The following is a 13742-nucleotide window of genomic DNA, read 5'->3' on the forward strand; positions in this document are numbered from 1 at the left end:
TTTTCTGTTTTTTGTTTTTTTATTGTTGTTGGTGGGTTTTTTTGTTTGTTTGTTTGTTTGTTTTGTTTTGGTACTGGTGATTAAACCCAGGAGCTCTTTACCAGTAAGCTACTCCCCAGACCTCTTATTTTTTATTTTGAGACAGAGCCTTGCTGAGTTGCGGAGGCTAGCCTCAAACTTGCAATTCTGCCTCAGCCTCCCAGATTTCTGGGATTAGGGGCACGTACCACCACTCCCCGGCAGCATACGATACCTTGAGGGACATGATCTAGGAGGAGGTTATCTGTCTGCAGCTGGGAGGGAGTCAGGGAAAACTGTCCAAGGAAACCCAGCCATGAGGGAAGAGGAGAGTTTAGCTAGCTGCTGTTGGGGTGGTGCAGAGACAAATAGCAAATACAGAGGTCTCGTGATTGGTGTGCCTGTGTGCTAAAGGAACTGAAAGAAGGACACTCTAGAAGAGACACAAGTCATTGGGAAGCATGGACAGGGAGGCTGGCCCTAGTAGCATCCTTTGCAAACATCAAAAAAAAAAAAAAAAACATGGACCAACTTAAATGCTCATAAACAGCAGAGTGCACAAATTGCAGAGCATTTCTTAAGCTTGGAATCCTCAGAAAATAGCCTGACTCAAAAATGTTGGGAGTGAAGTGCCAGGGAAGGAGAATGAGGCAGCAGGAGGGTTCTGAGGAGAGGCCATACCATGGTGGCACCTAAGGAGGAAAAAGGGAGAATTTATTCATTAGCTCCTGGTCGAAGGCTTGCTCCATGGTGTGTTAACTGCCTCCTACTTCAGTACCCTGTGGAAATCTGCTAGGACCCTCCGCACTTCATACCACAGCCAGCAGAGAAGGCCCAGACAGTTAAGAGGCAATTAACACTGACTGGCAGGTTGGCTAGAGTCCACGGAACTGGGTCCTGGAACAAGTGGCCAGGGGAGCTCACCTGGGGAAGGGCAGAAACTGTATGGCTAAGGCATCCACATGCATGACTTAACAAAAAATCTTGAACAAAAAGGCAGGTTGCAAACAGGCAAGGTGGTGCCTGCTGGAAATCCCAGCACCTTTGGAGGTTGAAGCAGGAGGAGTGCGAGTTCAAAGCCAGCCTCAGCAGTTTAGAGAAACCCTAAGCAAATTAGTGGGATCATGTCTCAAAATAAAAAAGTAAACAGCACTGGGATTGTGACTCAATGGGTAAACACTCCTGGGTTCAATCCTCGATGCCAGAAGAAATAAAAAAAGGCAGGTTGCAGAAGTCCATTTGGGACTGAGTCACACACAACATAAATATCTCTCAGTTCTGGGGGCTGGGACATCTTTTGGCAAAGGCTCAGGTGGCACCCTGTCACTACATCTTCATGGGTTGGAAGGGGTCTAGCTAGTACTTTCCCAGCCTTTTTTTTTTTTTTTTTTCCAGTTGTTGATGGACCTTTATTTAATTTGTTTATTTATATGTAGTGCTAAGGATCAAACCCAGTGCCTCACACATTCCAGGCAAGTGCTCTCTACTTCTGAGCCATAACCCCAGCCCCTCCCAGCCTCTTTTATAAAGCAATTCATGAGGACAAAATCCTCATGATTTAATCACTTCCTAAATGTCCCCACCTCTCAATATTATCACGTTGACTATTGTAGTCTGACATAGGATATTGGACTGACATCAACATTCACACTGTGACCTATGTGTACAGTTCAAAAACAGCCCAGTACAAACTGGTAACTATAGGGGTGACACGTGTTCATCTGAGACCAGAGTAATCAGTGCACGATGTCTATGTACATTGTACACCTTGACTGTACACATTTTATCAAATAAGAAATGAGGCTGCACGTTTATAGCTCAGTGGTGGAGCACAGGCTTAGCATGTATGAGGGCCAGGACTCAATTCCTAGCACCCCAAAATGAGTATATTTTTTTAAAAAGGAAAACGGGGCTGGGTGAAGCTCAGGGGTGGGACACTTGGGTTTGATCCCCAGCATCACAAAATATACATGAACAAAATGATGGATGGCTCGGGGGAGGTGGCGGGAAGGACAAAGTAAAGTATAAGAAAGCAGGTGCTGGGGTGTGGCCCAGTGTTAGAGCGCATGCTTAGCAAGCACAAGCTCCTGGGCTCCAGCTGCAGCACCAAACACAAGGGGACAATAAGAGGTAAATACAAAACTCAGCATGGCAGCTGCTTCCGGGGTCAGAAGATTGGTGCCAGCCATGGACAATTTCAAAGAAAGAAGCTGGTACTGCTAGCCTGTGGTAGAGGGCTTGCCTGGCCTGCCCAAGGCCCTGGGCTCCATTCTGGTGTGTGTTGGGCAGGGTGGCTCAATAAGGAATGCTTCACAAGTTCGCCCACCATCCTTTCCCAAGAGCCCTGCTAATCTTATCTGTTTTATTCCAATTTTAGTATTCATGCTGACAAAGGGACCACTGTTGTTTATTTTTTTGTGACAAAATTTATATAACAAATTTACTATTTTAACCATTTTTCAATGGACCCTTAGGTGGCATGAAGTACATTTGCGTTATTGTAAAGCCTTCACATCAATCTCCAGGAAATCCTGTTCACGTGAAACATTTAACTGTCCACGATTCCTCCTCCCCAGCCCCTGGCTCCCACAATTCTACTTTCTGTCTCTAAGAATTAACAGCTCTGGGGACTTCACGTAACTGGAATCATCCTGTATTTGTTCTTCCTGTCTGGCTTATTTCACTTAACACATCTTCAGGGTTCATTGACATTGTAGCATGTGTCAGAATTTCCTTTTTGAGGCTGAATATTCCATTGTAAAGATGGACCCCATGTTATTCTTTCATTCATCCACTGAGGACATCTGAGCTATTTCCACCTTTGTGGCTGTTGGGAAAAGACACTGTATGAAACTGACAATGTTCTCTTAGGCTGTTGGTGATCACAGTAAATTTTATTATTTTTTAGACCATACATATGTTTATATCCTAATGTTTAATTAGTACTTGTGATGTTGCTAAATATGTGGTCTTCATCTCGTAAGTCATAAGACTTCTAAAGTCCTTGGAATTTCGGAGGTGGTTTGTCTTTTCATGTGCTGATGAGTTGGCTGGTGACTGACCACCCCTAAGTAGCTTCGGGATGGAGGCTGGTCAAGGAAAGACCCAGGCTGGCTTAGAGGGTGGGGACTTTCAGCCCCAATCCCCAAACCTGGAAGGGGAGAGGGGTGAGGAGCTAGAGGTTAAGTTGAACAGCAAGGGCCAGTGATTTGACCAATCATGCCTAAGTAATGAAGTCTCCTGTAACAAAAACAAAAAGCAGGCTGGGAATGTAGCTCGCTGGTGGAATCTTGCCTAGCATGTGCAAGGCCCTGGGTTCAGTCCCCAGCACCACAAGAACAATCAAAAAGGGGTTGAGGATGGAAGTGAGTGGTAGAATACCTTTCTGCCATGCACAAGGCCCTTGGTTCCAACTCCAACTATGGAAAACAAATAACCCAAAAGGACAGGTAGCCCTGCACCAGATCTGGCTTCAATCCCCAGTGCTACAAAATAAAAGGAAAAAGAAGACAAAGGATCTGAGGGTGTAGGTCAGTAATAAAACACTTGCCTAGCAGATCGGAGGCCATGGGAGGGGAGGGAAGTATCAGATGGGGCAAAACTTTGTGCTTATGGTGGGGATCTGAGTCTCTAATCATTTCTATACATTGTCTTAAGGTATTACAAGAATAGTTATGTTACTACCTCTATAATTTTTTTTTTTTGATATCGAGATTGGACCCATGGGTGCTTAACCACTGAGCCATATCCCCAGCCCGTTTTTGTATTTTATTTAGAGACAGGGTCTCACTGAGTTGCTTAGGGCCTCAATAAGTTGCTGAGGCTTGCTTTGAACTTGCAATCCTCCTGCTTCAGCTTCCTGAGCTGCTGGGATTGCAGGCATGTGCCACCATGCCTGGCCCACTACCTCTATAATTTAAAAAAAAATTTTAAATTTTCTATTATAAAAGTCCAGGCAAGGGGCTGGGGAGATAGCTCAGTCGGTAGAGTGCTTGCCTTGCAAGCACAAGGCCCTGGGTTCGATCCCCAGCACCCAAAAAAAAAAAAAGTCCAGGCAAGGGGTTTTAACGAGGAAGAAGAGTAAAGATCCACCCCCACCCCCAGCACTGGGGCTCAAACCTAGGGCCTTGCACATGCTAGACATATGCTGTACCACTGAGCTACATCTCCAGTCCTTTTATTTTGAGACAGGGTCTCACAGATTTGCCAAGGCTGCCTCCATCTTGCCATCCTCCTACCTCAGGTCCCTGAGTAGCTGGAATTACAGGCGTTTACCACCATGCTGGGCTCAAGTCCTTTATTTGACACCTGGACAAGTCAGGACAAATGGAGGGTAGGCAGCCTGCTGGGATGTGGGCTTACCACCAGCAGCTTCAGGTATAGAGCCCAGCTGCTGCCCTCTTGCCAAGTAAGGGGAAAGTGGCAGTTCTCAGAGCCCAGGCCTTGATGTACAACAAGCTACACGGGCAGAGTCCTGAGGTGCCAGGGGATGGCCAAGCAAATGAGAGGGACCGGTAGGACCTCACCTTCAAAGAGCTGTTGCCAGGAGAGCAGATAAGTTTCTGAGAAAGGTACCTGGCCATACAAGGTGATAAGGGGCCCCTCTGTACTCTGAACACACCCACGCTATAGCCTTATCTTTGTATGTGAGAGTTATTTATTTACAGGCAGGAAGACTGGGGACGACTCAGGGACATACATTCATGCAGACTTTACTGAGCTACTGTATACCCAGGCATTGACTGGGGACAGTGACATCCAGTAGATGCTTGATAAAATGTACACTGCAATGAATGACAAAGACTCAGCACTCAACAGTCCTTCAATACCTGTTCCTCAGATTGAATAAATAATACATGAATCAATCAATCACTTCTTTCAGGCCTGGCACAGTAGGCATTTGATAAATTTGAATTTACTGGGCACAGTGGTACACACCACTGTGTGCCAGCTACTTGGGAGACTGAGGCAGGAGGATCTCAAGTTTGAGACCAACCTGGATCTTGGAATGTAAAACCCTGGAATTTTTTTTTTTTTTTTTGAGGGAGGTACTGGGACTTGAACGCAGGGGAACTCAACTACTGAGCCACATCCGCAGCTCTATTTAGAGACAGGGTCTCAGCTGCTTAGCGCTTCACTTTTGCTGAGACTGGCTTTGAACTTGTGATCCTCCTGCCTCAGCCTCCTGAGCCTCTGGGATATAGGTGTGTGCCACAGCACCTGGCGAAACCCTGGAATTTTTTAAGAGAGCTAGGGGTACAGTTGGGTGGTAAAGCACTTGTCTATCATGCATAGGGCCCTGGGTTTTATTTCCAGTACTTCAAACAAAATTAAATAAGTATATGCCGAATTACATGCAGGAAGGCCTGGCATGCAGGAAGGCCTGGCATGCAGGAAGTCCTCAACTTGCATGAGCCTGCTTTTCTGACCTACTCCATCCTGATTCTGAGTCCCAGACACTTAAACTCTGAGTTTAAATTCTGAGTCCCAGACCACATTGGAAGTCTAAGCCATCCACCCATTCATCCATTCACCCACATGAACACACACACACTTCCTTCCATCTACCTCTTCACTCAACCATACATCCACCTCCCTTCCACTCAGCTGTATATGCGTACATATACCCATACGTCCACCCTGCCCTCCTCCACCCACCCAGCAAGCCCTGGTCGAGAGACCAGTGCACCAGTCACTGGGGATATAGTAGTGAACAAGGCAAGAGAGAGCTTTCCTCTCGGGCTCACATCCTAATGGGGAAGAGAAACCAAGCATAAACAAAAATGTTAAAGGCAAGTAACAAAAAGGACTTATATTGACACTAAGTGACCGAGAGAGGCTACAGGGAGGGTAGGTGAGATGGATTCACCAGGGAAAGGCCCCTCTGCCTAGATGACTTCTGAGCTGACATCCGAAAGGGAAGCAGCCAGCCGAGTACCTTTGTGCTGCCACAGCAAACTACCATAGACTGGGTGGCTTACCAAAGCAAATTTATTTTTCTCACAGTTCTGGAAGTTTCAAGTCCAAGATGCAGCAGATTCAGTGTTTGGTGAGGACCTACTTCCTGGTTCACAGAGGTACCTTCTTGCTTTGTTCCTTAGGCGATGGAAGGGATGAGGGTCCCTGGGACCTCTTTTGTAGGGAGACAAATCTCACTCATGAGGACCCCTCATGACCTAATCACCATTCAAGGGCCCTACCTACTAATGATCTGCCTTTGGGAATTAGGCTCCAACATAGAATTTTAGGGGGACCATAAACATCCAGTCTGTACTGTCACATGAAATCTGGGGATAGAACGTTACAGGCACAGGGAGCCATACACCTCAAGGCCTTGAGATAATAATGAACTTAACCTGTGGAAAGAAAAGTGAGGGCATCGAGAGCACCTGTGTAAGAGAGAGGAAGAGGAAAGAGACCATGGTTTGAGGACATAGTAAGGGACTTAGATCAGACAAGTCTTCCCAGGTAAAGAGCTTGGGCAGGTCTTCCACAGTAAAGCAGGCTGAATGATGGCCTTGTGATGTCCTATTCCCTAGAACCTGTGACTGTGTGACCTTATATGGAGAGAGTGCTCTGCAGCTGCGAAGGATCTCAAGACGTGGAGATTATCCTGGGCCTGGTGTCATCACAAGGGCCCGTGCAAGAGACAGACAAGGAGGTGTGTCAATGGAAACAGACTGGAGTGATGTGCTTTGAAGATACTGGACAGGGCCACAAGCCAAGGAATACTGGCATCCACTCAAAGGTGAAAAAGGTAAGGAACAGAATTTTCCTCTTAGAGCCTCCAAAAGCAACCAGCCCTGCCGTCACCTGACTTCCAGAACTCTAGAGAATAAATTTGTGCTGTGTTGAACCACTACATTTGTGATCACTGGTTACAGCAGCAATGGGAAACTAATACAACCAGAGAAGGGACAGGATGACATGTAGGTTATTGAAAGATTTTTCTGGCTGCTGTTACAGAATGGGCTTCAGGAGGATCAAGAGCAGCCAGTATCTGGGGGCAGGTGACAGCAGACACGTGGATGAGCCATGATGGCAGTCTGGATGGGGTGGAGGAAAGGATGCTGGAGGGAAGAGCTCAGATCTGGAGGTATTAGTGCCAAAGCTGGCGAGCGCTTCGGGTGGGCTGGACGTGGTGGGGGAGGGCATGGTGAAGGAACAGGGTGTCTCAGTAATGAGCGCTCCAATTTCCCCACTTTCCCTGGGGCCTCACAAGCCACACTGCGCTTGACAGGCTGTTCCCTGGACGCCGCGCGTTTTTATGTGATTATCCTGGAACAGTTCGCTGGGAAATAAATGCCCTCGGTCTAAAAGGCTTTTATGAGCCAGGGCAGGGGATTAAAGGCGGCTAGGCAGTGGAGAAATCCCAGGGTCAGGAGACAGCCGAGCACCGAGACTTTTAATCTAAACCTTAAACGTTTTTATTTTTCACTCCCTGAACTCAGAGTGTCACTTTAAATACATGTTTGGCAACATCGGCTGTTCTATTTTTCTTTTTAATTATACAAAGAGAGATCCTGGAAATGGCTCAGCCCCAGGCTGGGGGAGGCAAGGCAAGTTTGGCAGCAGCAGTTGGAGGCAGAGACACCAACTAAGAATTGAGTGGATTTAAAATCCTTTGGAGGGAGCAAGGAGCCCAAACTTCAAACTACCCTGAACTTGGAGTGGCCTGCCCTGACTCAGGACTTCTAAAAGGAGTCTGATAAACTCACCAGCTTAGAATGGACACAGGACAGATGGACGCATCTCCAGGATAAAAATATCACCCACACTAGCACTGCCCCTGTATCTTGAATTTATTCCCAGGCCCAGTCTCTCCCCTGCTTGCTTCCTCGGAGTGGAAAACAGTTCACTCCATAGGTCATTCCTCTGCATCCATACTGCCTACCGTGTGCCAGGCACTGGGCCAAACCACTAATATGCACTCTCCTTTTATGTTCACAACTGCTCTGTGTGAGTAGGTACTATTATCATGCCCAATTTCTAGATGGGAAATCTGAGGCTCAATAGAGTAAATGGAACCTCACTCCCCAGTCCTGGTTCTGGGTTTCTTTGCCCTCAAAGGCATCCCTTGCCCTTCCCCTGCTGTGATCTGGATCACAGGGAGGCCAACCCCTGGGGCTGCCAAATCAGGGGACATACTGTGCCTACCCACCAGCAAGGATAGGAGCCTGGCAGGTGGGAGGAACCAGGGTATTTTCCTACCTCTACCTCATCTCCTGTTTCTCTATCTCTCCCACCAGACAGGCCCACTGTGGGTCTGGCTTCTACCTGGTGACTCCAGTCCCTCCTCGGTACCAGGAACGCCACCTCCTGTCTCCATCCTTCCACCAGCAGAAGTGGTGGAAGACTCCCTGCTCTTGCTAACTGTAGGCCTTCACCCTCTGCTTCGCCCTCCTCCGTGGGCCTTCCACTGCTGGTGGGCAGATCTGTGTTAATCCCTCTGTTCTGGTACCTGTTTTTCCTAGTTGGATTCTCAGGAATATACGGCCTTTGGTAACGACAGATCAGCCAATTCACAGAGTTGGAATGAGGCAGTCCTCTTTGAGCACAGTACATCCCGCAAGAGGGAAAATAGTAGCCGCCACTTATTGAGCATTGTGCTGAATGCCAGACAAATGTTCTTTCGTGGAACGCTCAACAGTCCTGGTGCCAAGTGCCATCACTGTTGCCACTTGACAGATGGGGCTTAGAGAGGCTGGGTTGCTTGCCCAAAGTGGCACTGTTGTAAACTGACAAATCAGGGGTTCAAATCCAGGTGTCTCTCGTGACATCCCAAACACACTGACAGCCCCCACCCACAAATACACTGAGACCCTGCTTTCTTGGTTAGCTAAGACCCCCGCAGCTCGCTCCAGGGTTCTTACAGAAACCTAAGGGCTGCTCTAACAGCCCTTCATGTCACAATCTAGGGGCTTAGAACTACAGAAGTTTATTTTCTCTTAGTTCTGGAGACCAGACATCCGAAATCGACTGACATCTACAGCCATACCCCTGAAGTTGCACAGTCTTGCCCAAAATCACTGTGTCAGTGGGACCACCCCCTCTAAGGGGTCTAGGCAAGGATCTGTTCTGGGCTTTTCTCCCAGCTTCTGGCAGCCTCACGTGCTCACTGTCTTGTAGACAGCTCTCTTCTCCAATGCTGTCTCCTCATGTCACCTTCCCTCTCTATGTGTCTGCCTGGGTTTTTGTTGTTGTTGTTGTTTATTTTTGTTTCAGTTTTTGTTTTGGTTTTTGTACTGGTAGAACCCAGGGGCACTTTATCACTGAGCTACATCCCCAGCCCTTTTTTATTTTTTATTTTGCTAAATTGTTGAGGAGGCTGGCCTTGAACTTGCAATCCTCCTGCCTCAGCTTCCAGAGTCCCTGGGATTACAGGCACGCACTACCATGCTTGACCAAATTTCATCCTTCTTATAAGGGCACTATTCCTTTTGGATTAGGGCCCACTTTGATGATGACCTCACTTCAATTTGATTATCTCTGTAAAGACCCTGTTCCCCAAAATGGTCACATTCTGAGGTACTGAGGATTAGGACTTTGACATATTTTGGGCTTCGGGGGGACACAATTCAACCCATAATAGTACTTGCTGATCTCAGTTGCTTAATCTCTACCATGTGGCCTGGCTGGTTCTATTTTCCCGGAGGATGCTAGACTTTCCAGGAAGTCTTTGTGTGTGTGTGTGTGTTGGGGACTGAACCCAGGAGCACATTGTCCTGAGCTACACCCCCAGCCCTTTTTATTTTTTATTTTGGGACAGGGTATTGCTAAGTTACTGAGGCTGGCCTTGAACTTGGAATCCTTCCTCCTCAGCCTCCCAAGTCATCAGGATTAGATTACAGGCATGTGCCACTGCACCTGGTTCATTTTTTATTTGACTCGGGGCCTTTGCTAAATTGTAAAGGGTCTCACTAAATTGCCAAGGCTGGCCTCACACTTGCAATCCTGCTGCCTCAGCCTTCTGAGTTGCTGGGATTACAGGCCTGGGATACTGTGCCCAGTTTCCAGGAAGACCTTTCACCCCTTTAAAGGATGCCTGGATTCTCCAAGGCATTTATGCACTGACAAAATTTATCCCAATATTTTACTACAAAACATATAGAAAGTACTTGACACCACTAATTTTAAAAAGGCTTACCTCTACTTCCATATTTATTTTATTAAAAAGAATTTTTATTTAATTTTGCCAGGTGGGGCTGGGGAGATAGGTCAGTCGGTAGAGTGGTTGCCTTGCAAGCACAAGGCCCTGGGTTCAATCCCCAGCACCCAAAAAAAAAAAAAAAAAAAAAAAAAAAATTTGCCAGGCATGGTGGCACATGCCCATAGTAATCCCAGTGGCTTGGAAGGCTGGGGCAAGGGGGATCACAGGTTCAAAGCCAGCTTCAGCAACTTGGCAAGGCTCCAAGCAACTTAGTAAGAACCTGTTTCTAAGTAAAATTAAAAAAAAAAAAAAAAAAAAGCCGAGGTGTGGCTTAGTGGAGGAGTGTTTCTGGGTCCAATCCCTGGTATCAAAAAAAAAAAAAATCAGTTTGATTGGGAGGATGAAGCAAAGGATCACAAGTCTGAGTCCAACCTGGGCAACTTAGTAAGACCCTGTCTTAAAAGAAAAAGGTTGGGGATGCCAGGCACAGTGGCACACACCTGTAATCCCAGTGGCTAGGGAGGCCCAGGCAGGAGGATCCCAAGTTCAAAGCCAGTCTAGGCAAAAGCAAGGTGCTAAGCAACTCAGTGAGACCCTGTCTCTAAATAAAATACAAAATAGGGCTGGGGATGCAGCTTAGTGGTCCCTGGTATCGCCCCCCCCCAAAAAAAAAATAAATAAATAAAAGGTTGGGGATGTAGCTCAGTAGTAGAGTACCCACCTACCACCACCAAAAAAAAAAAAAAAAAAAAAGATATGAACACAAACCCATAAACCCAGAGAATTTTCTGATGGGGACAGGGGCATGGGACTGGACTGAGCCCTACAAGCTAAGGAACTGGGGAGCAGGGAGGCAGAGCATATGCTCCCCACAGAATGGTCTTTAAGCTCCCAGTCCAGAGAATCATTTTGAGATCAACACCAGAATCTGCAAACCCTAATTCTAATTTTGCAACTAGTCTCTTGACAGTCTAACTTTTTTCCCAGTCTCTTTCACTCCAGTTCATTGACCATGAAAATGTGGCTCAGTCACAACTGCCTTCCAAATGACTTGCAAAGCTGACTCTGGGGTGGGGCAGAGAAGGATTTCACACATTCTATGTGATACATAGAGGGACTCACTAACAGGGAGGCTGATACCAGCTCCACAGGACAACTCTTAAACCATTAGAAAGTGACACAGACGTGCGTGCTTTTCAGAATGAATGAGCTTCCCATCACCCAGGGCATACAAGTACTGTTCTGTAAGAGCACAAGATCAAGAAATGGTAGCTCTTTTATTATTACTAATTTGGGGGTTTCTAGCCATACAGCCATCAGAGGAGAGGCAAGCCACCATGGTGACTCCAAGAGAGCACTCCTTTTAAACAAAATGAAAATGAACATTACTTTGAGAACTTGTTGGGCAAGAGGAGCCAGAGGGTTTCTCCAGAGCTGGATATCAGATTGACCTCTGCTGACGATCTGAGTGAAGGGCCTGGGTGTCCAACCTCAGGGTCCATGAGTAGATGTATGTAATATCTCATCTTTGCTTCCAGAATCAGGGCTCAGACAGGTTGGGTAATTTGCCCAAAGTCACATTGCAATTGAGCGGCCAAGGGGACACACACAATCTTAAACACCCTAAAAGACTCAAACTAAGCTGGGCGCTTACTAGATGGTCTTGAACCCTAAAGACCATCTAGTTCAGTGGTTTCAGACTTTGCCTGAAAAACCTGCTAAAATTAAACTGCTTGGATGGGTTTTCATAACTTGCATTTTGACAAACATACCTCTGGAGACTCTGATGTTGGGGGCAGGGATGATCAGGGTTGTGGAGAAGATCCAGACTCTGGAGACCCATCAACTGGTTAAAAGACCTATCCTACTACTTCTTCTGGGTCTCATTTTTCTCATCTGTAAAATAGTGACATTAACACCGTAGGATTATTGTGAAGAATTCCTTAGTTTAACATATTTAATAAATTAATAAATAATTTGGTGTACCTATCATAATCTTACATATTTAATATGCCACAGGGCTTAGAATAGTGCCTGTCATTCGGAAGCACTAGTTTAGTGTTAACTACTTTTTTACCCCATGTGATGGAGAGCTTGCTACCTCCCAAAGCAGCTCATGACATCTTTGATCAGCCCTGGACTGTGGCCATTGGTCAGCATGGGCCAGGTAACCACAGTCCTTTCAGCTGATCTGTACACACTCATGCACAGAGTTGAGTGAAAAAAAAATTTGGCTTTTTCATATGTAAGCCCCAAAAGGAGAGCACACCTCCAGGCCAGAAGGGAGAGCCATGGTATGTGCTTGAAGGAATTGCAGGAATTAGAAGTCTGGGTTCCAAACCTTATTTTGTGCCCTTTGGCAAGGTGTGCGCTCGCGCTCTCTCTCTCTCTCTCTCTCTCTCTCTCTCTCTCTCAGGCCTCAGTTTCTCCATCTGTTAAATATGGGTTTGGTCTCTGCTGGCTCTAACAAGGTAAAGTTACTAAAAACTGGCCCTTCGGCACTCTGAGACAGGAGGCAGTCTGCCCAGACACTTCCCCCAGGTCTGGATATTTTTATTCTTATTTATTTGATGATGGGAGTGAACCTAGGTCCTTGCACAGGCTCTATCACCAAGCTTTATTCTGACCTTTTTTATCATTTCTGATTTGTGCAGATGGGGAGATTCAAAACCAGAGACTTAGAAGGGGGGAAGGGAATGATGTAGGAGCTAGGAAAGGAAACCATCCTCACCCCAGAACCCCTCTGAGTCACCACTACCAGATCCTTTTGCTCCTCCTAAGTCAGCAATTCTCTGCTCCTGGCTTTCAATCTCTTCCCCCTCCAGACCTTAGACACCACCCACCTGTGGATATTGTGTGTGCCCCATCCCTAGATGGGGTTTCTCTGAAATAAGGACATTCATTATTTTATTCATTGAACCGCTTTCTTTTGGGAAGCATGAACTCTTCTCAGGATGGCCATCTGCTAGTGGGGAACAGCGACAAAGGCCCACACATAAGCAAGCTAGGTGATTTCAGATACTGTGGTGATCCAGAGGTATGAAGGGAAGACATCAGTGTGAAGCAACAAATCCTGACATGAAGGCTGCTTAGGGAAAATCTCTACAAGTGACAACTGAGACAAATGGAAGGTGTAACAAATACAAAGACCCCCAGAGAAACAAGCCCAGTGGGGTGAGATTTCAAATCTCAAGTCTCTCATCTTCGTAAAAACACGGAGGACCATGTGTGGAGGAATCCCAGAAACTTGGGAAGAGGGGGCCTTCAGTTTTTCCCCATAATGCGGTTGGATGTAGGGACGCCCTCTAGTGGTAACAAGAGGTAAATGTCATCGCAGACCTGGAATGCTGGTAATTTGACTATAGGCTAATTCCGTCCCTCAGTCCTGTTTCTCCCATATTTATTCACTCAACAAATATTTCCTGAGTGCTGAATATGTGCCAAGGGGTCTTCTCAAAGGCTGGGGATGGTGCTGTGAAGCCAACAGGTTCCTGCCCTGGAGCTGATATCCTAGAGGACATTTTAACCCAGTATTCTAACTCACCTCACCTCTTCCCCACTCCCCACCAAGCCA

The 13742-nt window shown here is 46.6% G+C and overlaps 1 protein-coding gene and 1 non-coding gene across 2 annotated transcripts in view; one reads left to right on the plus strand and one right to left on the minus strand.

Annotated features, from left to right (window-relative positions):
- The window catches only part of Orai1 (ORAI calcium release-activated calcium modulator 1), a 38065-nt gene that overhangs the window by 10498 nt on the left and 13825 nt on the right, over window positions 1–13742 (plus strand). Inside the window, exons 4-5 of the mRNA XM_047561179.1 lie at window positions 6025–6095; window positions 6558–6775. Of these exons, the coding sequence (XP_047417135.1) occupies window positions 6581–6775 (195 nt within the window). The 5' untranslated portion in view covers window positions 6025–6095; window positions 6558–6580. The remainder of the gene's footprint in view (window positions 1–6024; window positions 6096–6557; window positions 6776–13742) is intronic.
- Window positions 2313–2419, minus strand: LOC124991993 (U6 spliceosomal RNA). Its single transcript, XR_007110008.1, has one exon. It is a non-coding gene; the product is annotated as a U6 spliceosomal RNA (small nuclear RNA).

The sequence above is a fragment of the Sciurus carolinensis genome, chromosome 8 (assembly GCF_902686445.1).
Source record: "Sciurus carolinensis chromosome 8, mSciCar1.2, whole genome shotgun sequence".
NCBI lineage: Eukaryota > Metazoa > Chordata > Mammalia > Rodentia > Sciuridae > Sciurus > Sciurus carolinensis.